General features: G+C 40.5%; 1 protein-coding gene across 2 annotated transcripts in view; it reads right to left on the reverse strand.

Annotated features, from left to right (window-relative positions):
- LOC142367122 (retinoic acid receptor alpha-A-like) overlaps window positions 1-27670 on the reverse strand; it is a 239131-nt gene that overhangs the window by 75596 nt on the left and 135865 nt on the right. For both annotated transcript variants that reach the window (XM_075449061.1, XM_075449062.1), the window contains exon 3: window positions 3246-3387. In XM_075449061.1, the coding sequence (XP_075305176.1) occupies window positions 3246-3387 (142 nt within the window). The remainder of the gene's footprint in view (window positions 1-3245; window positions 3388-27670) is intronic.

A 27670-nucleotide genomic window follows, 5' to 3' on the forward strand; every position in this document is an offset into this window, starting at 1 on the left:
ACTGGAAGTTCATTTTGCATTTAATAGCCAGTTCTCTTCTCTATAACTGGAAACACATTTTTCAGTGTGTGCTGTAAACAATGCTGAATCCTGTTTTCATACTTCAGGAAATATAATTTCATTCAAACGCACTGACGTATAATATTTGGCCCAAAACCAGACCTCCTCACAGCACATATCTTAACTGGTCAAAGTGGGAGAAGTACAGGTGTTACTAATTACATCAACAATGCTCGTGTTCTGTTCTCAGTCAACCACAACAGTGTGACAGCATGAGTGACACCAGGATCCCAGAAAGGTCAGCTGGATCATATTCAACCAGAATTCATTTCAGTATTTAGACCTTTTGCTTGTCTTGCTCTTGAATGTCAAAAGTAGTTACGCTGCACATGATCGATCACACCTCATAGTTTTCTCTCTGACTTGATCCTGAGTCGCTCTTGATGATACGCTTGTGTTGGTTTATAGAACCAAGGCATGCTGGCAAAATTCCAGCTTTTGCCTCATGTAAAAGCTGACTGATTTTTGTATTCTCTATAACTTAAGGCGAGATGCTAAAGGTGAATAGGGTAATATTTTAAAATAATAGATATCACCATGAAACTTCCTCAGTTGATTACTTATACAAGTATGAAAAAAAATGTATTACAAGTTTTAGAAATTTGTATGTTTAATTATGCAAATTATGCATTATCTCATTAAATATGTGCAAATTTGCATATATTTCCGGAAGATAGATCTGAACATATGATAAAGCCAGGTGCAAAAAACTGATTTTGAGAAAACGGCATTTAAAGATTTAAATAGGGGAATTCATTTTGGTAAATTTGGGCGAAACGTACTGCCACGATTAAACAAAATGTGATGAAATAAATATTTTAATTTATGTTTTGAGATAACACATATTGAAGGAGTAGACTGGCCCAAAATCTAAAAATTGACCACTGCATGAAAAATCCCTGTTTTTGCCTGCCGTGTCTCGCCTTAAACGGCATACAGTCACTGATCATTTGTATCTAAAAGTAAAACAGGCAACTAGCAGGCATCCATGACAGTCCAGGACAGTCACGATTGCAACACCTGGTCCAACATGGCCTTTATCAGTCAACTCTAGTTAACTCCAGCCTTTTTTTTGTTGTTGTTATTTTCCATTTTAGGTAGTGTGAAGCAAATACTTTTTTCAGTAATACCTAAGACAAGTTTCTAAAATACTTGAGCCTATAAAAAGCAGCAATGTAAAAAACCTGCAGGCCCTGACTACTGCGGACTCTGCTTTGTTGTCTGAGGAGATAAGTCATTTTTTAGAAACAAACATTATGGATAGCCTATCTGTACACAATCTGAAGACCCATGTGTAAAAATGATTCATCAATAAGCACGTTTATTAAACTAGCATATGGATATATGCATGGCTCTTTCTCTGCTGACCATATGTCAGCTCTGTAGAGCACAGTAAAGGGAAGCTGTGTGTCCTGTGCTTGTGTCACCGCAGCATCAATTCACACTGAAAGGTAAACAGCTGGTCCCACACACAGACAGGATACTGTGGAGGAAACGAAGAATAGTATCGCCAACTACAGTAGATTGAAGTTGAGTTGACCAACTGATGGAAAAAAACTAGGGCTGGGCGAGTTAACTCGTTATTATCGCGTTAACTCGTTAATTATTTAACGCTGATAAATATATTTATCGTGCATTAACCCAGGTTTTATTTTTTTATCAAAAAAAAAAATTCAACAATTCAAATCTAAAAAAAATTTTAAATTAAAAAAAAAAAACATTTTGGCAGAGAGAGGGGGAACGACACGCAGCACAGGGCCGTCTGATGCGGAACTCGAACCGGGGCCAGCTGCAGCGAGGACTATAGCCTCTGTACATGGGGCGCCTGCTCAGCCCACTACACTACGGACCACCCCTGTTTTATTATTTATTTTATTATTGTACAAGTCTGTTGCTCACAGGCTTTTATTTTGTAAAAGTCTGTTGCTGTCTGCTGCAGAACAGGAAAAGAAAGTAATTGGTGGATCCACCAAACATGGAGAAGGGTACGGAACTTTTACTCGGCCATTTTCATTTTAAAGTTCTTCCAGACGGCGGAGTCGACAGAACCAAAGTCATCTGTAAACACTGCCAAGTTGAATTGTCTTCTCAGCGTAGTAGTTCCAGTCTAAAATATCACTTAAAGGCAAAACACACAACTGATAGCAGCAAGTCATTCAAGGAAACAGACAGTGGAGCGAGGCTTCTACATAAAAACTACAGAAAGATGCTGATGTTAAAAGTGTGTTTGCGCAACAAATGTTATGGCTAAATAATGTGATTAATTAGATTAAAAATTTTAATCGTTGCCCAGCTCTAAAAAAACTAAACAAAAAAAACAAGTTCAATCGAGGCGTGGCTGCATGGTAATGACAAATGCACTGTACTTATGTAGCACTTTTCTAGTCTAGCTGACCATTCAAACCGCTTTTAGACAACATGCCACATTAACCCATTCACTCACACGCTTGCACATCACTTCTTAGTTTATACAGTTTTACAGGCCGCACAGTGCTTTTTTTTCTTCTGTCATACACATTCGTACATTGATGGACACATCGGTAGGCAACATGGGGTTCAATATCTTGCCCAAGGGTGCTTCAACATATGGCCTGTGGAAGCCGGGAGTCAAACCACCGACCGTTTGACCGGCAGACAACTGCTCTTACTTCTGAGCTATGCCTGTTCTCCTTGTTCATGGGTGGGCTCTCTACAGGTATTCCAACGTCATCACACAGTCCAAAACCATGCATTTTAGTACATCAATGTTTCTACATCAACCCTAGGTTGTTTGTCTCAGTTTTGGCCCTGTGGTGGATTGGCAGCCTGTCCGGGGTGTACCCTGGGAAAGACTCCAGCTCTGAATAAGATAAAGCAGGCAGAAAATATGGATGAATGAGTTGTGTTCACATTTGGGGATAGCAGGAGGCCCATGGTTGACACCAGTTCTCCATCCCTGGCCACTACTGGTTGCAAATGACATCACAAGCGCCAATTTCTGCCATTTTAGCTTCACTTTTGAATCACTGAAAGGAGGAAACTGCAGATCTTAAAAAAAAAATCGTTAAAAACCTGAAACAATCACTTTAGTAAAAACATCCAAACATTTGTACAGAAAACGAAGCCAACAAAAAAAAGTCACTCATTATTAAAACTCATGACAATGTCACTTGCACATCAGCTCACTTTGTAAATGTGAAACTCACACTCTTTGGACATTCCTACAGCGAAGCACTTCTGCAGGCGGCAGTACTGACAGCGGTTTCTCGTCACCTTGTTGATAATGCAGTTCTTGTCTCGGTGACATGTGTACACCATGTTCTTCTGGATGCTGCGGCGGAAAAAGCCCTGTGAGGACAAAGAGTGAAGAGGGGTGGAGTGGGTGAGGCGATTCATGAAAAGCAAGCTCTCAGGACCAAATTTTTGAATTTGACGTTTTCATTTTTAAAACGTCCACATGGTCCCATTGAAATTGTCCTGCCACTGCATATCATGTCAATGTCACAACAGTTTGCTAACAATGTGCTAACAATGTGCTGGCTGTTTCGTCTAGAGGAAAGAGCTATTATGTCCCTCCTTGGAGCTCTGTGGAGCTTCAAATGCTGTATTTAAGCTCAGAGACAGAGTACTAGTGGTAACACAGAGTGAGAACCTCAGGGTATCAAACAGAGAGGCTGCTGGTGCGGCATGGAAGATTAACCAAGGACTTTGGTTCAGCTGTGCTGGGAAGCGCCATGTCTGAAATTGAAGAGGTGACACAGAGTTCTGGGAAAGATCAAAACCAACTGTCTTTTAACCTTGTAGCACCTAAGCATATGAATAATCATTGAAAAAAATTATTTTTGGCTCTTCTTGCATCTTTTTGGGTGGGAATAAACCAATATTTTTGGAATTTTTGTAATTGGGCTATTTTTGATCATTTTAGGCAATGTTGCATATTTGCCACTGTGGGCTTTCCTGATTAATTTTGTTCACAAAACCAAGTCATTTTCTGCAGATCGTTTGGCAAAAAAGGTATAGTGAAAGTTCACCAGTAACTGCTGCTACCACAATAAAATGTATATAATAGACCTTTATTGAACATTCTTAATACAAAGTGCGGAACGCAACCATCATAAACTTTCCATTCAACAACAAATCAAACAGATTTCACAGATCTTTGTTGTGAAAAAGTGAAGCACAAAAAATGCAAAAAATGTAATGTAAATAAAAATGTGCACATGAAGCTAATAAAAAAATGCAAAAAAATAATCATAATAATACAATTTGGAGACCTGAGGTCCGTTTCACGTAGCAGGTTTAGTGAAAACTCTGAGTAGGTTAACCCTGAAATGAGCGAAACCCTGAGTTTTCCGTTTCACAAAGGGAGGTAACTCAACCCCGAGAAAGAGGGGTAACTCTAGCCTGTTTCACAAAGAGAGGTAACTTAACCTCTCGGTCAGTTACCGTAGTAACAGACTCTCTGAACCTAACCTGGTCGGGACCAGGTTTTATTCAAGAAACCTTGAGTTTCTTTCTGTCTCCGCCCTCTTTCAGCCACACACGCCATTTGATTTCCTCATTCATTCAGTCAGCAGAGCGAGTTCTTCTACTTCTATAAGTCCATTTCGCACAGTAGGAGGCAACTTTTTTCACCAACATGTCCTTCTGACAACGATCCCGTGGATGAAGGAGCAGCATTACTGCGCAGAGAAATAAATATTCATCGGAGATGGTTATCAGACCGCGCATAGATTTTTGCATTTACAGACAATTATCTTTTTGAGCGGCACCATCAGAATGTGTTGGGACAAAAGAAAAAAAAGACATAAAAGACAAATAAATATTTGTATGAATAGGCTTAAAAAAGATATATAGGCCTATTATATTTTATAAAGGCACTCGTGTCTTGGGGGTGGATTCCCTCCGGGGATTCCCTCAGCCACTGCCCTCCCGTTAGAGGTGGTGGTGCTGGGCCACCACCCGTTTTATGGGCATCTGCCTTCTTTCTGTTGGCTCAGTAGAAGTCTGTGTTAGTTTAAATAGGCATAATTATTTAACAGAACATGATATAGATGATGACTCTAAATTGTCCTTCTGAGTGACTGTGAGTGTGTGTGGTTGTTTGTCTCGTTTGTCTCTATGTGGCCCTGTGATGTAGCCTGGAAAACCAGCGCCAACTGCTGGACGGCAAAATGTTTTGCCTGCGGTTGGGTCTGGCCTCGAACCACTTTTCATTTTGAAAATACTGCCCTGAATCTGGCAGATGGCAACTAAACCAATCACAACGCAGAGATGTGTTTTGAATCAACGCGGGCGGGGCAGATGGTTCTGGTGCGGGGTTTTGAGGGAGTGACGACAGAGCAGTGCGACGTTGGGCAGTGGAAGCGAACATAGACAGCGAAAGCACAACAAGAAAGATGGCGGCGGCAATGGAACAGCGCTCGTTTGATTCAGCCTTGGCATCAGTTTTGGAAGAGTCCCCTCCCACCAAAGCTTTCTGTCGCGCTTACTACGTCACAGTCAGTTGCGCTGATTGGTCAGAGCGTTGGCCTATAGGCACAGACACGGTTTGAAAGACAACGGGTTGTGCTCATCAACAATGTTCCGTTGTATCCATTGATCGGAGCCAGACTAAATTAGACATCCAATCCATTTAGGCTGGTTTATCAGGCTACCTGTGATGGACTGGCGGCCTGTCCAGGGTGTACCCCGCCTCTTCCCCATTGACCGCTGGGATAGGCTCCAGCCCTCCCGCGACCCGACTGACGGATTCAGCGGTGTATAGATAATGGATGGATGGATGGTATAGATGAGAAGACATAGTTTATGTGTGTGAAAACAGCATTATGTTGGGAATAAAATAACTGCACAGTCAAATAGCCACTTAATATTTATTTTACAGTGTAAAACATGATCAAAATGAGGTACCTCCATGCCGAGGTCTCACCTGTTTGAACAATGTTTTTATATTTCATCTTAAACTGCTGCCAAGAGCGCTCCTCCCCTGCGGGATTGCACCTAAATGAAATAAATGAATGGGCTACCATTCAAGCAGTTTCCCTGTAATATTATTGGGATTGCAAAGGACTACATTTAAACTTACACCTTTGCTGCTGCAGCGGTGTTGCACTTATTTCTAAAAACGTATTGAAACTCGCCGTATGAGCGCATTAAGATTTGCAATTCGAGGTTGGTGAAAAACGTAGCCCCTCCTCTTCCCCGTTGCCAAGGTGACTCGTCGAATCGGGGCTCCATTGATGCTGGCTTTTTAAGGCTGATTCATACTCGGCGCAACCTCGCTCATACTAGCTGGTCGCAAATGGCGCAAACGGTCACGTGTCCCAAAATTCTGCCACGCCCCCCTTCGCAAGCTAGAAAATCCTCGCGCGGCGCAAGGGCGCGCACACAACTTTTTTTCTGACTTCGCGCGCGCTCCACCGGAAACAGCTGACCAAGAAAAAGAAAAAATGAACACTGCAGAGACCGCGGTGACCGAGAGGGTGCGCCTCTACAAACATCTGTACGACACGTCTATGAAGTTACACTGGGACAACGTTTGACAAAGTTCGTCTTGTTGCAAAGGACGAACAATCCACCATCTCTTCTGTTTTTGCCGCAGCCGCTTAGCTCTGAGATACATACACAGTTCTACACCCAGAGTAAATTCATTCCGCATCAGATGTGCCAGCCTCTGCTGACGTGACACCACAGGTGGCATTGTGTATGCTTTCTTCGTATGCTTTTCAGCTTGTTTCCTCAACAGTGACGCTCGCTGGTCTGGAGAGAACTGCAAATGTGACGCATTCTCGGCGCAAACTGCGCTTATGAGCTGAAGGAACTGTGAAGGGGCTGGCGCTTTCGATGACGTCATTAATGGTTCTCGAGCCAGAACAGTTGCGCGTTTGCGCCGAGTATGAATCAGCCTTTAAAGTTGTGGTGCACGCGCTAAACTCAAGGTGAACTTACTCAGAGTTGATTAACCTCACTCAAATCAGCGTTTCTGGAACCGAAAACTCAGAGTTTTCTTTCTCAGAGTAGATCAACTCAGAGATCAGGAATAGACTCAGAGTTGGTTGAACCTGCTACGTGAAACGGACCCCTGACCTCCCATTAGCGCTGTGAAAGGTGGACAAAGCAGACCACACCAAACGAGACCAGAATGAACTAGAACAGACCACCGCAAAGCAGAGTGTAATCACTGAGCCAAGAAAATGATGCTGTGACAACTGTCGGCACATGAAATGTAATGTAAAAAAATATTACACATGAATGTAAATAATGTATATAAATTTAAAAAATCAAATAATGTAATGTAAATAAAAATATAATGTAAATAAATAATGTAAATAAATTAAAAGATTGTTGCATATCTGCAACTGTGGGTGCTACAAGCTTAAATAAATGCTTTCACTGTAATTTAGTATGGTAATGGATTGTAATTGGACTTTAACTTGACTTAATTTTGTTGGCGTTAAAAAAAAAATATGAGGAGTTGTATAAAAAAAGTTACGATAGTGGAAGAGTTTTGGTTTATGGAGCAGATCAGTACAGTTTGATGCATAATGCTCAGGATTCACATCAAGCATAGGGGCTTTTTTCCACAAAGAATTGTATTATTACTGTGTAATGGAAATAAAAGCTTGTGGAGTTTCTTTTTAAGACCGGCTGCTTTTTTAAAAAGAACAAAGGAACTCCCAAGCTAAATGCAGGGGACTATGCTGCTTTTGTTTACATCAGCAAGGTTAGTTTGGCACTGTGTTCACAGCGATTGGTTGAGCAGTAACCAGTCAGAATAAACTAAGCAGAATAAACTGTCAATGTGCAGGTGATGTCAGAAAGCTGAAATATAAAAAAAAAAATTCAGAGCTGCAGACAGCAGCAGCACCCATGCAGCACAGTGCAAACATTGTGCTTTTGCATTGTTTTGAATGTTGAGCTGGCTGAGTCCTTATCAACCAGCACTTATCAAAATATGCTTTTTAAAGCTAATAATAATTCACATGCTCTAAAACACAGACTCACGAAGACACATTACTTTCAGCACCTTACTGACAAGTAGCTCTTGGTAACTTAAAACTCACTGAGACTTTTTAGATTTTTTTGTCAGATGTAATTCAGTGTACTTTTGTCAAATAAGACAGTCACTGTATAAGAATATACTGACTGGACTGAAGACAGCTGCATTAAAAATGTTTTATCTTTCAGCTCTCTGTAAAGGAGGAGCCAAGAATGTAAACATTTGTACCCAAACCTTTGTCTATTACACTGAATGTCATGTGATTAAAATAAGGAAATAAAATAGGTCCATCTGTCACACCAAGAGGACAATCAGAATGTTTCCATCAACAATTCCATCGAAACTACATCTTTTATCTTTCTAGAAAAAAAAAGTCTTGAGATTTAGAGAAAATAATAAAGATGTCTTGTCCAAATATTGCTGCTCCAAGTGTACATAAAGATGTATCTGTAGTCATGTTTGGCCACCTTTTAATCTCCACTGTGAGCTGCTAAATATCACCTTGCTAGATACTCATATTATTGTTTTTTAGTTCATATAGATCCATATGTGTTATTTCTTCATTCACATTTTGAAATAAAAAAAGAGAATGATATCAGTAACTGTGTCCGCACACACACACACACACACACACACACACACAACAACAACAAAACAATTTGATCAATTTAAATTTAACAAAGGTAAAAGTGAACTTTTGAACAGATGCACTAAAACATTTAACCATTTATGAGCATTTATTGTTTACTTGAGGGACAAATCATATTTTGTTGCATTTTGTGTTGAATTTTTCATTAAGTATATTTTGAGCTGCACATCCTCAAGAGAACAATGTCATAAGAATAATAGCATTCTAGCATTCATTCAATTCAATAACCTTTTTGTCACACACCTTGGTACGTTTATGATATTTGAAAGGCAAATGGATATTTCCAGCTTTTGAATACCTTTCAGTCTGCATGATGTTTTTAGTTCATAAAGCATTAAAAGTCAATGGAATTACTGCAAGCACATTTAAAAAAATCCTATCTGTAAATCTATCATTCAGGCCTTTTTATTCATGTTTGCGGGCATTTGTGTCCACGGGGTGCGAGGGTTAAAATTCCATTTACCACAGCTATCTGTGACAGATGGGACCATGTCTTTTCATTAGTGTGGCTGGATGCACGATGGGTAAGAGATTAGATCAGAGGACTGAAATGGCTGACTTTGTAGCTATTCTCGCATTGGCCTAAAGCATCCGTCAATCGCCACGGCGTCCCCTCAGTACCACAGATGCTAACCAAATGCAGCCAGTTGTGTCTGAGCCTTGATGGTGCGCGATTGGTCCAAGGTCACCTCAGCTCAGATGGTATTACTCATTTTCTTAATAGAATCTTCCTTTATCCTGGCAGATGTAAGCTGAGTAAGAAGCTCTGATATATGACAATGGAAGGAGTCATAAGAGGTGTGTTCAGTTTGGATGCAGAATCCAAGGCTGCTTAGGTACTTATGCCACTAAAAGGTAGAGGCATGCAGGCCAGTTAGCCTTGGAAATGTATGTGTATGGGATTTTTTTTTTTTTTTTGGGGGGGGGGGGGGGTGGGGTGTATAAAGAGAGCTGGTGCTGCTGATCAAAAATGTTTCCAGAGACAGATTTGCATTTTGTGAAGTTCAGCTATTTTAGAAAGCTCTTTGCCAGTTCAAGGCCTGGCTGCAATGCTCATGACTTTAACTCTCCTCATGCACATCATATAGATTGATGGGGAGGTGAAACTATCCTGGCGTTTAAAGTGAAAGACAATTGTGTTTTGACAGTGAATTAGTTAGAATTGAATTTGCAAGGCCGAGATATAACCAGGGCAACCATGACCACCTTTCAGAAAGGTGAACATTTTACACTGGAACTACATTCAACTAAAATAAGAACTTTTAAATTTTACCGACAACATGGTCCATTTGCTATTTAGGAATCATTTGATATTAGCCGCATTCGGACAGAGCCGTTTTAAGAACGCCGTTCTAAGAACGGTCCTCCTCGAATTTCGTTCTGATAACCGCCCTTCCCCAGGGGAACTGTTTCAGTTTGAATTCACACATAAGTCGGGACCAGGTCGGGACTGATGCGGCGCAACCGTGTGCGACAGCGACGTGTTACTTTAGTGCCACATTCAACAACAAAATAAAACAAAACCCGCGAAAAGTAAGGAGGGAAGAAAAAAACACCACAAAGAAGCTAACATGGAGAGCGGGGAGGCCACCGTGTTCATGGTCTGCATGATGGTGATATTAATCATGGACGATCACATTGGGCGTCTAACATGGAGCCTGGAAGAGCTCACAGAGAGAGTCAGGAGACGAAGGATGCAGCGCAGGCCGTACTTCTTGGTTTCATGAAGGAAGGAGAGCAGAGCACTGCAGACAAAGGAGACCACGTGTCAGTTTAACTGACCGGTTGTGTCCGTGTCGTATGAGGAAACATTTCAGCCTGACAACATGACAAGGGGCGGAGCTACCAACCACCAAACACCTCCGTCAGATGTGTTCCTATAGAACCCTGAAAAGACTTAGCTGAGGAGAAGGAGCTAAAATGGTTATAGGAACTGAGGGCAATGGTCCAGAGTTCCTGTATGTGTGAATGTGGGAAAAAACGGCCCCGTTCCTGAAAAGGTTATAGGAACTGCCAAAGGTTCCTACAGTGCGAATGCGGCTATTATCAATTCCAATCCCCATTCTGAAGCAAAGTGGCAGTCATGGGGATAGTAGCCCATGCATGGTTCTTCCAGGACACTGTCTATAGGTGCGCTCAAGAACTATTAAAAATAATCAAAACACTTTTTTTTTTCTATGGGTACCAAGTACTGGGTATTTTATCATTGATAATTATTTGCAACTGAGTTTTCATTATCAACTCTATTAATTGTACAGAACAACAGGGAGAGTATTTCTGCAAGGAAACAATTACCACACAGTTTCTTGGGATTTCCTTCTTAAAGATGGAAATTCCAAACAATTAATTTTCAAAGAATGAAAAATTATCTGTTTGTCGTAAGGTGGTGGGTTGGCAGGACACGGATGCGGACTCAGAGGTGTAAAAAGCAAACTGGGTTTATTAATCAACTTAAGACAAAACAAAAAGCGCGGCTGAGCCGCATATCAAAACTAAAACTTGGAAAATAAAACATGGCTAAGGAAAAACAAAAAGAACATGACCTGGCATAACATGAATAACACTTATCTTTAGGTACGTGGCGTCGTGGCATTAGGGAAAAAGGATTTCACAACATAGCCGCTTTCGGACTGTAGGAGCCTTTGGCAGTTCTAATAACCTTTTAATCCGCGGGGCCGTTTTCTCCCGTGTTCGGACATACAGGAACTCGGGGCTATCTCCCTTAGTTCTTATAACTATTTCAGCTCCTTCTCCGAGGTCGGGTCTTTTCATGGTTCTATAGAACACATCTGACGGAGGTGTGTGGTGGTCGGTAGCTACGCCCCATGTCATGCTGTCACGGCTGAAATGTTTCATCATACCACACAGACAGAACCGGCGGGTGTTTAATAAGTTAAACTTATACTAGTCTCCTTTGTCTGCAGCGCTCTGCTCTCCTTTCTTCCTTCATGAAATGAAAAAATATCGTCTCCAGACTCTCTCTGTGAGCTCTTCCAGCCTCCATGTTAGACGCCCAATGTGATTGTCCATGATTAATATCACCATCATGCAGACCATGAACACGGTGGCCTCCCCGCTCTCCATATTAGCTTCTTTGTGGTGTTTTTTACGTTTACTGGTTTTGTTTTGTTTTGTTGTTGAATGTGGAGCTAAACGGCTAACGTAACACGTCACTGACGCAGACGGCTCCCGACCTGGTCCCGACTCATGTGCGAATGCAGACTGAAACAGTTCCGCTGGGGAAGGACAGTTATCAGAACGAAATTCGAGTAGGACAGTTCTGATAACTGCGTTCTTAGAACGGCTCTGTCCGAAAGCGGCTCATGACAGGGGAGCCTGGGAACTAAATAGTGAACTGGGTGATTGTGAATGAGTGCAGCTGGGGACAAAAAAAACAGGTGACGTGAGTGACAACTAATGTCCTGGTATGGGAAGTGAGGGGAAAAGCAATGGCAAAACATGAACTCAAAAACAAAGACATAAAACAACCTAAAACATGATAAAACATAAAACTAAAAACATGGGGGAAAAAAACCCATGGACGTTACACTGTTCTGGTCTATACACCTTTTGGCCAAAGGCTGCACCCTAAAAACATGGCATACATCGCAACAGCAGAGGGGTGAATCTCTGGATTACTAAAATGTACTCAAAAGTACAGAAGTGAGAATACAGAAGTAAGAGTTTTCATTTTGAAGCTGATTGAGTCAATATACCAACTGGCATGGCCATGAAAATTAGACAATGGCATATACACGAAGGAAGCACAATTGTGTTCGCATTGTGAGCAACACTGTCACAATTAGTCTATTTTTTTTACTTTCACACAGTCCTTCCACTTGAGCAAAGTAATGTGCTGTGTAACATTAATATACCAAGCGGCCCAGCTGTGGTCTGCATTGTCACTATAGTGGAGCTAAAGCATGGGCTGTGACACTGCTCATTTCACTTTAGTTTTATTCATACAGCGTCAAATCACAACAAACGTTATCTCAAGCCATTTGAAAGATGCAGTCTAATTCAAGCCATCGGTGCATACCCATGATATTGGCTTTAAACTTATGCCATGTTCATTTTTAGTTCAGTTCAAAATGCCAACAGTGCATCTGCAAAAAATGCGTCTCTGCTTTCTCTTTGCTTAACATTATTTACAGGGGATTCCTGCTCAATCGAGTCTTTATGTTGAGATGAAATGGAGAAACTAATGCTGAGAATCATAACTGTTTTTCCCTTTGTATGTAGAAGAGGACATTTTTTTTTATTGCAATTCTTTAAGTGACCAATGAGACATACAGTATAGGCAGCCAGGCTGAGTGATGGAACCTCACACAGCTTTCCCCTGGAAAAACTACCACAACCACAATGTTACAGTTATAACATTGCCTATCGCCTATCAATAGGTAATAGGCTGGTAAATCACAAGTGTTTAGTTTTACTACACTAAGTGTATCAGTTTTACTCCTGTGGGTATGATTTTAGAAAGACTGAGAAAATAGACCTCCAGGCCTTACACATATTACACTGATCACTGACTTCTTTAATCCAAGATTATGTCAGTAAAAGTCTTTACACTGTACACAGGCCACACAGGATGAACTGGAGGACTTTGTACTATATCTAAACAGGAGCTAAAATTTTTTTAAGTTCACCTGTGAATACAATGAACAACAAATACATTTTTGGATTTATCCATATACAAGGATGCATCAGGAGCATTCCACATCTCTATTTACAGGAAGGATATGACACGTAATTCACTCTTACATGCAAAAAGTAATCATCCTAAACATCTGAAGTAATATTCCTATTGGTCAGTTTTTGAGACTCAGATGCAACTATTCAAACCCTGTTGACTTTGACTTTCAGAAAACTATTATCACATATTGCCTTAAGAAAGAGGTTATATCATTAACTCTATCCAGAAAGCCATGCGACATGGAATCTGCATCTCCCGTTTGGACGCTCTTTTGGATGTTCAAAAAACAAAACCTTTTGATCACGTTTGTTTGTTGAATATAATCACTGTGCTTCACAAATAAAGGAAATCATAAAGATGCATTGGCATGAAATTCAAGCAGAGCAAGCTTTAAAGGATCTTCCTCAACTGATCTTTGGAAAAGCACCTAGAATCAAAGATATATTCTCATTCTGGGAAGAGAATTCCAATTAAGGACTTAAAATCTACCCATGTGATCTACATGCTATCATGTCCCTGTGGTTTAGCATATGTTGGACAAACCAAATGGTCTTTAAAACAACGGATATCATAGCATAAAACAGCAATCCGTACAGGCAATCTGGATTATGCAATTGCAAACCATTATGTTGAAGCAAACTCACCCTTCTCATTGAGGTTTTGTGGAATTGAGAGGGTCAGAACATCAGCCAGAGGAGGTGATCATTTGAAGAATTTGCCCCCAAGTACTGGACATATACACTTAACACTATGATGCCAAATGGACTTAATAATAACTTCAGTCTTAGATGTTTCTTGACCTGAGGTTATATAGTTGGAAGTGGATATTGATGGTGCTGTATTTTTGTCTTTTTTTAAGTGATATGTAGCTGGTAATTGATATAATAGATAATAATATAATCAACATTACGAAATTAATAAGATGATTAGATAATGACTAATTAGGTGAAGCTGATACCTTTATAGCATCTAGATTTGTTGCATCTATTGTATGACTGACACTCTGAAGAAGACTTTATGCCGAATCGCACAAATGGATTTTCCTCTGTTATGTGAGCCCAATAAACAAGACAAGTGAGTACTTTTTCTCTCCTTAATCTGGATATTGAGATGTGCTAACCTTTTTTGTAACCTTTAGAATAACATTATAAATAACAGTTTGCAGGTCGTTATAGTGCATACTGTATTATAATCGGCTGAGAAGGGGCTACTGTGTATCTTCATAGCAGCAGTGAACAGATGCTGCCATTACCATTCAATACCATTCCCTTTCCAACACAATTCAAAGTATTTCATTCCTACATACCTTCAAGGAAACACTACATTTATGCATTTGGCAGACGCTTTTATCCAAAGCACTCATATTTAAGGAGGTCTTGCCCAAGGACCCGTACTGGAAGTATTACCTTTCACGCCTCCTAAACAGGGGTGGGGATTAGGATTTGAACTCTGCTCAACCACATGAAGGGCAGCAATCTTACCACTACACTATCCAGTAGTGTGTATCCAGTGCACTATTGATGTCTGAGATGACACTGAGACAAACAATGATCCAATTTTGCTCTTTGTCCATGTTTTTTTAAGCACTTTGCTTCTTTGATTTACGAGTCCTTTATCCTTTTTCCTGCCTCTGTCATCCTGCTCTTTTCATTCCCCTTGGCTGCCACAGGACACACGTGTTGACCTGAGACTGCAGACTGCTTTGATATTTGCCAACAGATTTATTCATTTTAAGCTTATAAATGCACAACCAAAGGACACCCCTGAGCTGAGTGTTGTACAAAGGTGTTTACCTAAGAAGAGAGCATGTGGGAACCAGTTGTTGGGCTAAATAAATGACAGGATCAGAGAATTAAGTGGTGTGGACATGTTGAGAAGGAATCACACTCCATACACAAGGAAGCAGAGGAGACCAGAGGTCCGTTTCACGTAGCAGGTTTAGTGAAAACTCTGAGTAGGTTAACCCTGAAATGAGGGAAACCCTGAGTTTTCCGTTTCACAAAGGGAGGTAACTCAACCCCGAGAAAGAGGGGTAACTCTAGCCTGTTTCACAAAGAGAGGTAACTGAACCTCACGGTCAGTTACCGGAGTAACAGACTCTCTGAACCTAACCTGGTCGGGACCAGGTTTTATTCAAGAAACCTTGAGTTTCTTTCTGTCTCCGCCCTCTTTCAGCCACACACGCCATTTGATTTCCTCATTCATTCAGTCAGCAGAGCGAGTTCTTCTACTTCTAGAAGTCCATTACGCACAGTAGGAGGCAACTTTTTTCACGAACATGTCCTTTTGACAACGATCCCGTGGATGAAGGTGCAGCATTATTGCGCAGAGAAATAAATATTCGTCGGAGATGGTTATCAGACCGCGCATAGATTTTTGCATTTACAGACAATTATCTTTTTGAGCGGCACCATCAGAATGTGTTGGGACAAAAGAAAAAAAAGACATAAAAGACAAATAAATATTTGTATGAATAGGCTTAAAAAAGACATATATAGGCCTATTATATTTTATAAAGGCACTCGTGTGTGGGGGGTGGATTCCCTCCGGGGATTCCCTCAGCTGCCACTGCCCTCCCGTTAGAGGTGGTGGCCACCACCCGTTTTACGGGCATCTGCCTTCTTTCTGTTGGCTCAGTAGAAGTCTGTGTTAGTTTAAATAGGCTTAATTATTTAACAGAACATGATATAGATGATGACTCTAAATTGTCCTTCTGAGTGACTGTGAGTGTGTATGGTTGTTTGTCTCGTTTGTCTCTATGTGGCCCTGCGATGGACTGGCGGCCTGTCCAGGGTGTACCCCGCCTCTTGCCCATTGACCGCTGGGATAGGCTCCAGCCCCCCCGCGACCCGACTGACGGATTCAGCGGTATAGATAATGGATGGATGGATGGATGATATAGATGAGAAGACATAGTTTATGTGTGTGAAAACAGCATTATGTTGGGAATAAAATAACTGCACAGTCAAATAGCCACTTAGTATTTATTTTACAGTGTAAAACATGATCAAAATGAGGTACCTCCATGCCGAGGTCTCACCTGTTTGAACAATGTTTTTATATTTCATCTTAAACTGCTGCCAAGTGCGCTTCTCCCCTGCGGGATTGCACCTAAATGAAATAAATGAATGGGCTACCATTCAAGCAGTTTCCCTGTAATATTATTGTGATTGCAAAGGACTACATTTAAACTTACACTTTTGCAGCAGCAGCGGTGTTGCACTTATTTCTAAAAACGTATTGAAACTCGCCGTATGAGCGCATTAAGATTTCCAATTCGAGGTTGGTGAAAAACGTAGCCCCTCCTCTTCCCCGTTGCCAAGGTGACTCGTCGAATCGGGGCTCCATTGATGCTGGCTTTTTAAAGTTGTGGTACACGCGCTAAACTCAAGGTGAACTTACTCAGAGTTGATTAACCTCACTCAAATCAGCGTTTCTGGAACCGAAAACTCAGGGTTTTCTATCTCAGAGTAGATCAACTCAGAGATCAGGAATAGACTCAGAGTTGGTTGAACCTGCTACGTGAAACGGACCCCAGAACTGCTAAACTCTGTTTACCCTCCTCCAGTTCCTATCTGCAGGATGCTAAATTCAAAGGCCGTTCCTTAAGCTTAATCTGAAATCAATCTATTACATTCACTGAATAGCTTTTGAGAATGTACTGAACTTTTTTAAGAACACAATTAAATCCCAAGAATTTTTGCCTTGTTATGAAAGTATGACCATAAAGGAAGACCATGAACAACAGACAACCAGCTTTATTCATCAAGACCAAGGAAAACAGAAAAACTTCAAGGTCTTTTAAAAATATATTCTTCATGATTTAAGATTTATTATCATTATGCAACAAAAGGTTGATATACTTCCCTCATGTATACATAGTTACATAAGAATTCATATAGTGTAAAATCAGACTTTAAGTACAATAAGTCTTTGTGTAAAAAGCTTGTATTTTAAATACTGACGTGTTGTACATGCCTTACATATTACAAATGCAGTTGTTTAAATTCATCACTAGCATCTAAATATAGGAGAGAACACTGTAAAACTCCACTTCACACATAACCCAATTGATTCATCCTGAAAATGTGTAAAAATGTTTGTTTACATGTCTAAAATGCATTATTTTATAATCCATTGATAGAAATTCAGAAATGGCTACATATGTAACAAAAACTGTTGTTTTGTGTGGTGTAGCATCAACATGACATGATGGGAACTGCGACCCATGAATACAAAAATGTGTAACCCCGAACCATGTATGTTGTAACATGTAAACCAATCATGTACATTCATTGTAACACTTTACCCTCACCATTTGTTAAAGGGATATGCCACCCCCAGGCCAAATTAAGTGTATCCCCGCATTCCCGATACATAAATAAGTGTGTGGGAGCGTTTTCCTGGCGACCCAGGCATTGTCCGAACCTCACAGCACTGACCACTGCTTGATTGCGCGTAATACATACATGCTAGCGTCGCCAGCGTCGCCAATCGAAGCCGAAGCACACTCCCCGCTACGTCTTTGGGAATCCCCACCCCCGCTTTCCTCAAACAAACCAGCGTGAAGCAGCCGGGGGTGGGGATTCCCAATGACGTAGCGGGGAGTGTGCTTCGGCTGTGTTTTCCGCACTGGAAACTAGTTCCCAAACCGACATGAGCAAACCAAGCCTTGCGTGTTGTTTACACAGTCATTTGCACTCGATGTGAAAGTACACCACTCAAACAGTAATTAGAAGGTAAATCAAGTAAATTAATTCACGTTGGGCGAAATATTTCGATTGGCGACGCTGGCGACGCTAGCATGTATGTATTACGCGCAACCAAGCAGTGGTCAGTGCTGTGAGATTCGGACAATGCCTGGGTCGCCAGGAAAACGCTCCCACACACTTATTTATGTCTCGGGAATGCGGGGATACACTTAATTTGGCCTGGGGGTGGCATATCCCTTTAAGTAGAAAAGTGAAAGGGCCTTAGATACAGTTACAACTACCCTTTCCTCCAAAAAAAGCAATTTTGGCACAAAACAATAATGATTTAGTAGCTGAACATTGTGGGCGGCCGTGGCTCAGTGGTTAGAGTCGGTAATCCAATAACCGGAAGGTTGGCAGGTTCAGCTGGAGGGGTGTCAGTCCACCTCCTTGTCACAGCTGAGGTGCCCTTGAGCAAGGCACCATACCCCCATGCTCCCCGGGTGCAGCGAATGGCTGCCCACCGCTCCAGGTTGGCATCTGTCTCTGTGACCCTGTGCATGTGTGTGTCAACAGGTGCCAACCTGGATGGGTTAAAAGCAGAGGACAGATTTTGTGTGTATGCATGACAAATAAATCTGATCTTAACAGCTTGTAGCTTTGTAAAACATGCCTACAAAGAAATTATTACAATTATTTTAACTTTTTTTGCTTTTTTTTCTCAGATCTGGTGAAGGAAAAATATGGAATCACCTTGTAGTTTGCATTTGCATTTGGAAATATTTTTTTGTTATGTTATGTTATGCATGAAACACAATTGTTTTGTGTCATACCCCATGTGGTAATTCTTTACAAAATAAAAAAGCTGAGTGAACACACTCAAAGTGTGGTGATTCCATTCGCATGTTTGTCACGTGTCTGGTGTTCACCTAGCTTGGTATTGTGTGGTCTCCGCTTCTTGCACAAATTAAGTTCCTTGTGGATAAGTAAAGTCAGTTTGAGTTTGGAATCAGCAGTGTCAAACGTCTACATCATCATGTAGTGAGACTTCGAGTGACAATGTTATCACCAAGCAGGATGCGAGCTAGGGAAATGAGTTGGAATGTGTAGTCATTGTACAGTTTTTGAGCCTTTATTGTGAATATGCAGTATTTTGTGCTTTGACCAATGTAGCTGTTTTATGTTCTGCTGTGAGATCACCCAAAGCTCATAAGCATGTTTTAATATTTTTAGAAGGAACTTGTTTTATCCAGTGGTCTCAAATTCTCGCTTGCCAGACTTTTTTTTCCTGTCTTTTCACTCACACATCACAATGAGTGAAAGGCAGGATAGATAGAATTCTCCATTCAGTACATGCTCAAGGGAGCTAGAGTGCATACTTTATCAACCACGAGCATTTTAAAAACAAAAAGTTATCAATCCACAAGAAACAAGGGATCCGCTAGTTCTTTTCAGAGCACAGCATTTTCTTTTTGCTTCAGAGATGCCTCAAGACAATATGTTTTTGACTGAGAAAAAAGTTGCAGTTTACCCTAATTCTCAGCAATCTTGAATCTTTGCATTGGTTTATTTTTCCTGGACAGAAAAGGTTTAGATTTGTTCTTTACAGTTCATAAACGACAGTTTAAACACTAAAAGGGCACAAATCTGAACCACAGACAGTAATTAAAACTAATGTCTGTGTGGTTTGGCATTAGGCATATTAACTCGCGATGTCCCGATCCGATCATGTGATCAGAAATCGGGGTCGATCACGTTGTTTGAGACTCGATCGGAATCGGATGTTACATATATATCTATAGATGTATATTTATTGTCGTTTTGTTTTTTTTAATCAAAACTATAATATTTCAAAACAAATCATGGGTAAAAATAACAGCTTTGCATTTACTGTTATGTGGTGGTACAGAGTCAGACTCGAAACGCATGCGGCATGACGTCACTTTGCTGCTGTAAAGCGAAGCAGAACACAGCAGCAGCTTGAAGCTGGGGCCGCAAATGTTCGCGGTGTGGAGGTATTTAAAAAAATTCAGGGACATCCTGGATCTGTTTCTTCGCCGTTCTTCATTTTTTTAATGTACTGTAGAAGTATCGGATCGGGACTCGGTATCGGCAGATACTCAAAATCAAATGACTCGGACTCGGAGGCAAAAACAGATTAACAGATTTTAGTGCAAACGTCATGGTTACACTGAGTGAAAAGACAGCTACGGGGATAACAGTACTTTGCGTTTGTAAATTTATGCACAAGACAACTGAACGTATTGATTTGTTGCTTCTACAACTTACTCAGACAAGCAATGGCACATCTAATACTACTGCTAATATTTATCAAACAGAGACACTAAAGATGGTCACACATGTCACACATGTGCAAGTCTCAAGTAAGTCTCAAGTCTTAGCTTTCAAGTCTCAAGTAAGTCCTAAGTCATTTTTTCTTGGGCAAGTCAAGTCAAGTCCTGTAACAGGTCAAGTCAAGTCAAGTCAAAGTCACCGTATTATTGCAATTTTACCTGCAGAATCTGATCTTAATAAAGTAAGTCAATATGTCCAACCTGTCCACCACGTATCATATCAAGCTAACGTTAGCTAACTACCGACTAGGCTAACAGGATAATATTAGCTCATTTGACAAGCACTTACTGGTCAGAATGGATCTTGAAATGACGAACAAAGTTGGAAGTTATGCTAGATGCTTAACACTCCAGTCATTCAAGTCATCGTGTCTCAAGTCAAGTCAAGTGCCGAGTCTTTAACTTCCAAGTCAGGGTCGAGTCTCAAGTCTTTTATTTTTTGTCAAATCAAGTCACAAGTCATCAAAACAGCGACTCGAGTCGACTTGAGTCCAAGTCACAGTGACTTGATTCCCCATCTCTGAGAGACACCCTGCTGTCATTTTCGTTGTGGCGGTTCATCGTGCTGCTCACTATATTGATATTTGAGATTTGATTCTACCTCGAAAACGTACAGTATTTCTTGAGCTCATGTGCTGTCGTGCTTGAAAGGTAGCAATTTTTTTTTCCTATTTGTTGTTGTAGCATCCTAGCCAGCAAATGTACATGTTCAGAGGTCCCGTTCCCACCCTCTTGGCAGCCCTGCAGGAATTCATTGAATCAGAAAACACTTTAGCCAGGTCCCCTCCGTCTCAGAAGGAGGCTTCCCCCAAAATAAAGCTCTTCCTAATTCTGAACTAATTACAAACTATTTGGAGTTATGAGGTGAGCTAAACTTAATCTAGAGGTACCCCCGAGTAAGAATTAAATGTTGAATGTGATCATGGCATGTTCCTTTAAAAGGAACTTAGCTTCCTAAATAAAAGTGTAGATTGAACCTTTTTATGAAACAGCCTAATTCTTTTTGTTACAATTTTATTCTGCTTACCCTTGATGGTCTCAGGAGAGAGTTCCTCTATTTTTTCTTCATAACATCAGTAACAAGCTCTTTAGTTTTGGACGCATTTCGTTTGAAAGCTTCTCTCACACCAGTTAATAAGATCCTCTATCTCATCTTTTGAAATAATTTTTGAAATCTTACAAGGGCAGTGTCACCAGCGAATTTCACTGGACAAGCATCCTGGTCCCGGTGGGGCTCTAAGTCTTACTTAAAATAGTGCCAGATGCAAGACTGTCAAATCTGACAAACTGGGGTCGAAATCAGGGGCGATTTTAGGATCTGGTCTTTAGGGGTGCCCAGCCCCCAGTGCTCACAGAGACACATTATTTCTCACTAAATGAGGCGAACTAGTACATTTATAAATTTTGGAGCCGTATTAGTTTTGCTTTGAGTAGTGTTTTCCCCTACAACATTCAATTTTGACCTCTTCATTTCAAAAGACTGTGGCTTGACAGGGATAACAGAGAGCCTGAGACAAATATTGATGATAACTCAACATTTATTTTGGGAGTAAAGAGTTAAAAGAGAGGGTTGCCAGACACACAAGGTTGCCAGATTGGCCAGTCGCACCAAAGTATTGCGCAGGGGCAGAGCAAGTTTTTTGCATAATATAATATTTTAAAAATGTGCTGAGCCAGGGGGTGCCGAGCTATCTCACGGTGGTGCCTTGGCACCACTAAAAATACCCTAGCCTCGCCCCTGGTCGAAATAAAAGTTAACCTGATACAATGTAATCTAAAATTCAGTAATTTGATAACTAAAAAGTGCAGCTGTATTGAATTTACTTGAGTCAAAAAGAAATACTGTATGCAAATTACAAGGTATCTTGAAAGACAGCAACTTGTCATATAAGTTACCCAAAACAGCCCTCTCAAAAATATTCTATTAAATGTGATTTGGTTATGGGTCCAAGGTACTGTATCTCAGACTATAGCTCTGATTTATTTATTTTTTTTACAGGGGTTTTTGTGTAGGACAGTTATTTATTTCTAAATAAATAATTTTATTTATTCATTTTGTTATTTATCTGTAACTGATAACTGAGTGAAGGACTGAACACACACAGACCACCATGCTTTTTTTACTCCTCACATTACACCCTTTGGACTAATACTAAATGTATGACTGGATCACTATAGTTCACCACTTCTGTAATATTTCTGTGGTTGAATGGTATGGTAACATTCCAGTGACTGAGAACTGCTTTCCGTTCACTTAATGATAGGACAGAACTTAATGCTTTATGAGTGTTTCATGATTTTAAATGGTGGAAAGTGGGATCAAGTCTACAAAAAACATTTAAAAGCTCAACATGTAGAGATCAGCAGCTGTTGTTGACAAAAATTATTTCGAGAATTTAAGCATAAAAGAGAGAAAAAGAGCCAAAAAGTAAATCCCATGCAAAAAGCCTACTAAAAGAAGAAAAATGACTTTGAAGCGATTGAGAGGAGACCAAAAAAGAAACTACTAGAATTGACTTAAAATGGATGGACAATTAACAAAATCTGCAATTAAAAAAGACACATAAAACAACCATGAAGAAAACCAAAATTGAATAGAAGGAGATACATCAACACCTTAAGAGGCAGAAATGTTCAAAAAGTCACAGGCAGTTACCACCGAGATCAACCTAACTAAGAAAAATGAAGGCAAATACCTGCAAAACATACACAAAGAAATACAAAGGACCTACAAAGACAAGCCAAACATGTAGGAAGGAACCACCAGGAAGAAATGAAAACAGATAACACACTGGAAAAAATGCCAGTGTGTTATCTGAAAAGAAAAACAAGAAATACAAGACTTTTTGCTTGAATTAAGCAAAAAAATCTGCCAATGGAACTAGTGAAAATCGGCTTGTCAAGATTTCTTGAAATAAGATGTGATATTTAGGACTTTTTGAGATAAAAGTGATCTTGAAATTAGCTTAAAAACCTCAAATGTAAAAAAAAGCTTGTTTCATTTGAAATCCGACTCAAAACAATTTGTTTTCAAGACTTTTTCATTTAACAAGATATTCCAGATGTATTGTCTTCAAACAAGTCCCTATATGGCTGAAATAGTACTTGTTAGGCAGTTGTGTCTTATATTAAGTGTAATGAGATATTTTTTCCAGTGCAGAGACAAACATTACAATAGAAAGAAACTAAATTAACAATATCTGCAGATCATCCACAAAGAAACACAAAAGAACAACAGTAAGATGTAAAACAGCAGACACGATGTAACAACAAAATATCAATGCACAGTGACCACAGTGATAAGCTGACCGTCATACATTCAATTATTTATTTAAAATTTCACCGAACATTTTCTGTAACAATCCCAGATGATGTAATGGTACAGATGTTGTGGGTTTCTTTTTTTGCCAGAGCTATTTTTAATGCTGTTCAACAGAATGGAACATGTTGAGAAGTATCGCTGGGGCATCAGGACCCAGCCACCTGGGAGATGAGGCCACTTCCCCCTGGACTGCCTAAACTGCACCTTAACGAGATCATTACCCAACATCTTGTTATCTTAATGGGCCGGGGATTGGATGTCAGAGCATCGGCCCGGCCATCTCAGGCCTTCTCATTTACAGATTAAAAAACGAAAGTGCCGCCCATTAATTATTTAGTTACAATCCAACCCCTTGTCCACCTGGCCCCCTCCTTTTTTCTCCCCCTCCCGCCTCTTGCTGCACCTGCCATCAGCTGGCTGTCCGGCCAACGCTCTGGTCCCAGCTCTTTAGGCCAGGGCTGCAGCGTTTTGTGTTGCTTGAGCATTCAGCACAGGTAACGGGGAGAGAGGCAGAGCAGCAGATTAGCTTACACTTTTAATCGTGTCGACATCTTATCACCAGAGTGGAAAGTGGAGAGGCCACTGGAGACCGGGGGGGCGGGGGGGTTGTTCCATGAAAAGTAGGAAAGGTAGATCGGGGAGCTGGAAGAGGGAGGTGTGTGTGTGTGTGTGTGTACAGAAGGATGATATTCATCCACTTTAACCATTCCAGGCTATCACTTATACCGAGCTCACTGGGGAAAACATAAGTTCAGGGACTGAGCGGCTGATGAGTTAGTATGGGAAGAAAAAAAGGTTAGAAATGTGTCAGAAAATCTGCCTTTTGTATTTTCACATTTCCTCCCTTTTTTGGGGCTTTTATGCCTTTAATGGACAGGACAGTTGAAGAGAGACAGGAAGCAGAGGGCAGAGAGAGGGGGAAAAACATGCAGCAAAGGGCCATCCGATGCGGGACTTGAACCGGGGCCAGCTGCAGCGAGGACTGTAGCCTCTGTACAAGGGGCACCTGCTTAACCCACTACGCCACGGACCACCCCAACAATTTGTCCTTCCTCTCTCTCTGATACATGTATAAAGCAAATCAGTAAATGTCACAAAGTATTTTTATTTTTAAAATGTTTCTAAACATGTTAGTCCAACCAAGATTAAATGGAACAGAGCTTTTCAAAATCAGACTAACACACCCAGATAATGCGGTTCGGGATCTAATTACTCTTGCAGGTATATGCTACTCTTTAAATGGGCGTAGGCGCTCTGGAAATGCTTCAAATTTCCATCTTTTCACAAAAATAGTGATGTGTAATGCTGCGTGTACACCAAGGGCGACCTACGCTGCCTGGTAGCGGAGGTAGCTGGAGAAACTTCGCTTGAGAATTGCAGCACCCCCGGGAAAAGAAAAAGTGTCAAGACCGGATAGTTTGTCTCGGAAAAGCAAGAGTCTAATATGAAGTATTACTACCACGTGGTGGAGGCACTTAACACGTAAAAAACACCATCAGCATTAACCAAACGCTGTTCTTTACTCATCGTACATACACATACTATATCATTTTCAGCAAGCATGCCAGGCTGTACTCGGATTTTTGAGATCTATAGCAAATTCACATCAGTAACATTAAACAACATACACGTGCATGTTCTACATTAAAATTATGTAAATAAAAAACAAACGATTACCGATTAACACCGCCTTGCATCAGTACTTTGCTTTTAAGAAAGGAGAATGCATTGACAAAAGAATGCAAAGTATGCGTAGACAAAAGCTGGTGGCAAACTACGTGGCGCGAAATGAATAAATCGTTTCATCAAAAACAAAAATAGCACACAAACAAACTCACCGCTCCACTCTCCAACCACCTCATTAACTCTCAACCATGCGTCATGTTTTTTGCTATTATCCCGATATGCAAATGTTGTGGGGTTGTACAATATCTGGTGGGCGGACACCGCGGTGATTAATTTTTCAGTAGCCATGTTTAAAGGACGTAGGAACTAGGAACCAAAGTTTACACGTCTGTTTCCGCGAAACCCGCGGATTGTCAGACAGATTGTAGATCTGTGGATTGTCATTGGTTTTCGCCGAACCGCGTCATAGCTCATTACCATAATATTAGCTTGAGTTTAATCGGTGGAATTCGCTCTGGTTGCCCAGTTCGCTTTGCCCCTGGCGAATTTGCTCTGGTTGCCCAGTTCGCTCACCCTCCATAGAGAAATAATGATTTCCGGCACTCAGTTAGCGTAGGTCGCTCTTGGTGTACACAAGGCATGAGTGTGTACAGCTGATATTCCAACAAAGCTGTTCTTACGCATGTATTTTTACATTTCTTTTGTCAGACAGCTAAACGTGTCAGAAATTGCGATTGAAAATCAGCCCATAAAGACTATGTGTCAACTGATGGTCAGCTTTTTCCGACTGTTGCTCTGCTCTGATAAAATACTGATTTCATAACCACAGCGTCATCGGACAAAATCATCATTCAAGTAACTTAAAGAAAACGTCTTACCAATGACTTTGGTGATAAGTTTGAAGCAGCAGAATGTCCACAGTATGTTGGCGTCAAACGTACTTGGATTAATATCTTCATTCCCCTCCAATGCATGCAAACTGGGTCATGTAAACATTGGTCAAATTAAATGGCTGAGCCATTTTAGCCAGCTATCATACATGCTAACCCTAGAGGGTGAAGAACAATGATGGACTATGGAAAGATTATATATTATACATATATGCCCTCAGACTGAAAGAAAACAAACCAAACCTTTTAATTCCTTTGAGGTCATTTTGTGTTTGGTTTGCATGCTTTCTTTTTTCTTTTCTTTTTTTTATTTCTCTTTTCAGATATGAGGCACATAACACTAATGGCTTTATCAATTTTGCATTAATTGAGTCAAACAGGAGTCTCATTTATATTAAAGGGATAGTTCGCCTCTTTTGACATGAAGCTGTAGCGATAGCTATAGCGTCAAGCGATTGTGAGGTCTGACGTCTGGAGAACGATTTTGTGATGCAAATGAATTACTCTTTTGAACGCATATTGTTTTGAGAAGCAAGACGCTTTATTTTTTAAGCCCCAGCCAACTAGCCGGACAACTACGGACTCATCAACGCCAAAACGAGGCTGTAACTCGGCTCACAGGACGCAGCAGGGGATAAGAACATGTTCATAAATTATATTGCTAATATGGGATGTCATACAGCTTCATGTCAAAAGAGGCGAACTATCCCTTTAATGTTCATTCCAACTTTATTAAAACACACCCTCAACATTTAAAGAGAGAGCCATAGATGTGTAATATTTGCCAGTCACGACATTGAGTGCATCAAGTGAGGTGTAGAACTAAATTCCTTATTGAGTCGCCGTAACATGTCATATTGCCAAGCAATTCACAGAAGAAATAATTCTAGTGCATTGTCCTTATGCAAAACAAACTTCTAGAGTATGGGATTAGCTCAAAATATCATTCTTCTAATCAAACAGTTTTTTGAGGAACTCACAAAGGTTTAATTAGGCAAGCGTCATCTATCATCTCACCTGTCTCTGTGCTATATGCCAGGAAAAAAAGTTGCAGTTGAAACAACCCAAAACACCATTGTAAACACAGCTTTTTTTCCAGTTCACTTAGCTCAAATGCTATAAAAAATGTTGAGGTGCCGCACCAAACAATGGTAAGAGAAAACATGGATTGGGAATGTTTGGACAACGTAGTTTATTGTTGTTTCTTTCATCTAATCTGTTAAAGGAGGTTATATATCAAATTAAGAATTAAGCCATCTTGAGTGTGACGAACAAATGTTATTAGGATTGACCTGTAACACTGACTTGACAAATTATAATGCAAAAGTTTGGCAGCAATTTTGTCCATCCATCCATCCATCCATCCATCCATCCATCCAACCATTTATCCATACCAGCTTCATC

The sequence above is a fragment of the Odontesthes bonariensis genome, chromosome 18 (genome assembly GCF_027942865.1).
Source record: "Odontesthes bonariensis isolate fOdoBon6 chromosome 18, fOdoBon6.hap1, whole genome shotgun sequence".
Taxonomy (NCBI): Eukaryota; Metazoa; Chordata; class Actinopteri; order Atheriniformes; family Atherinopsidae; genus Odontesthes; species Odontesthes bonariensis.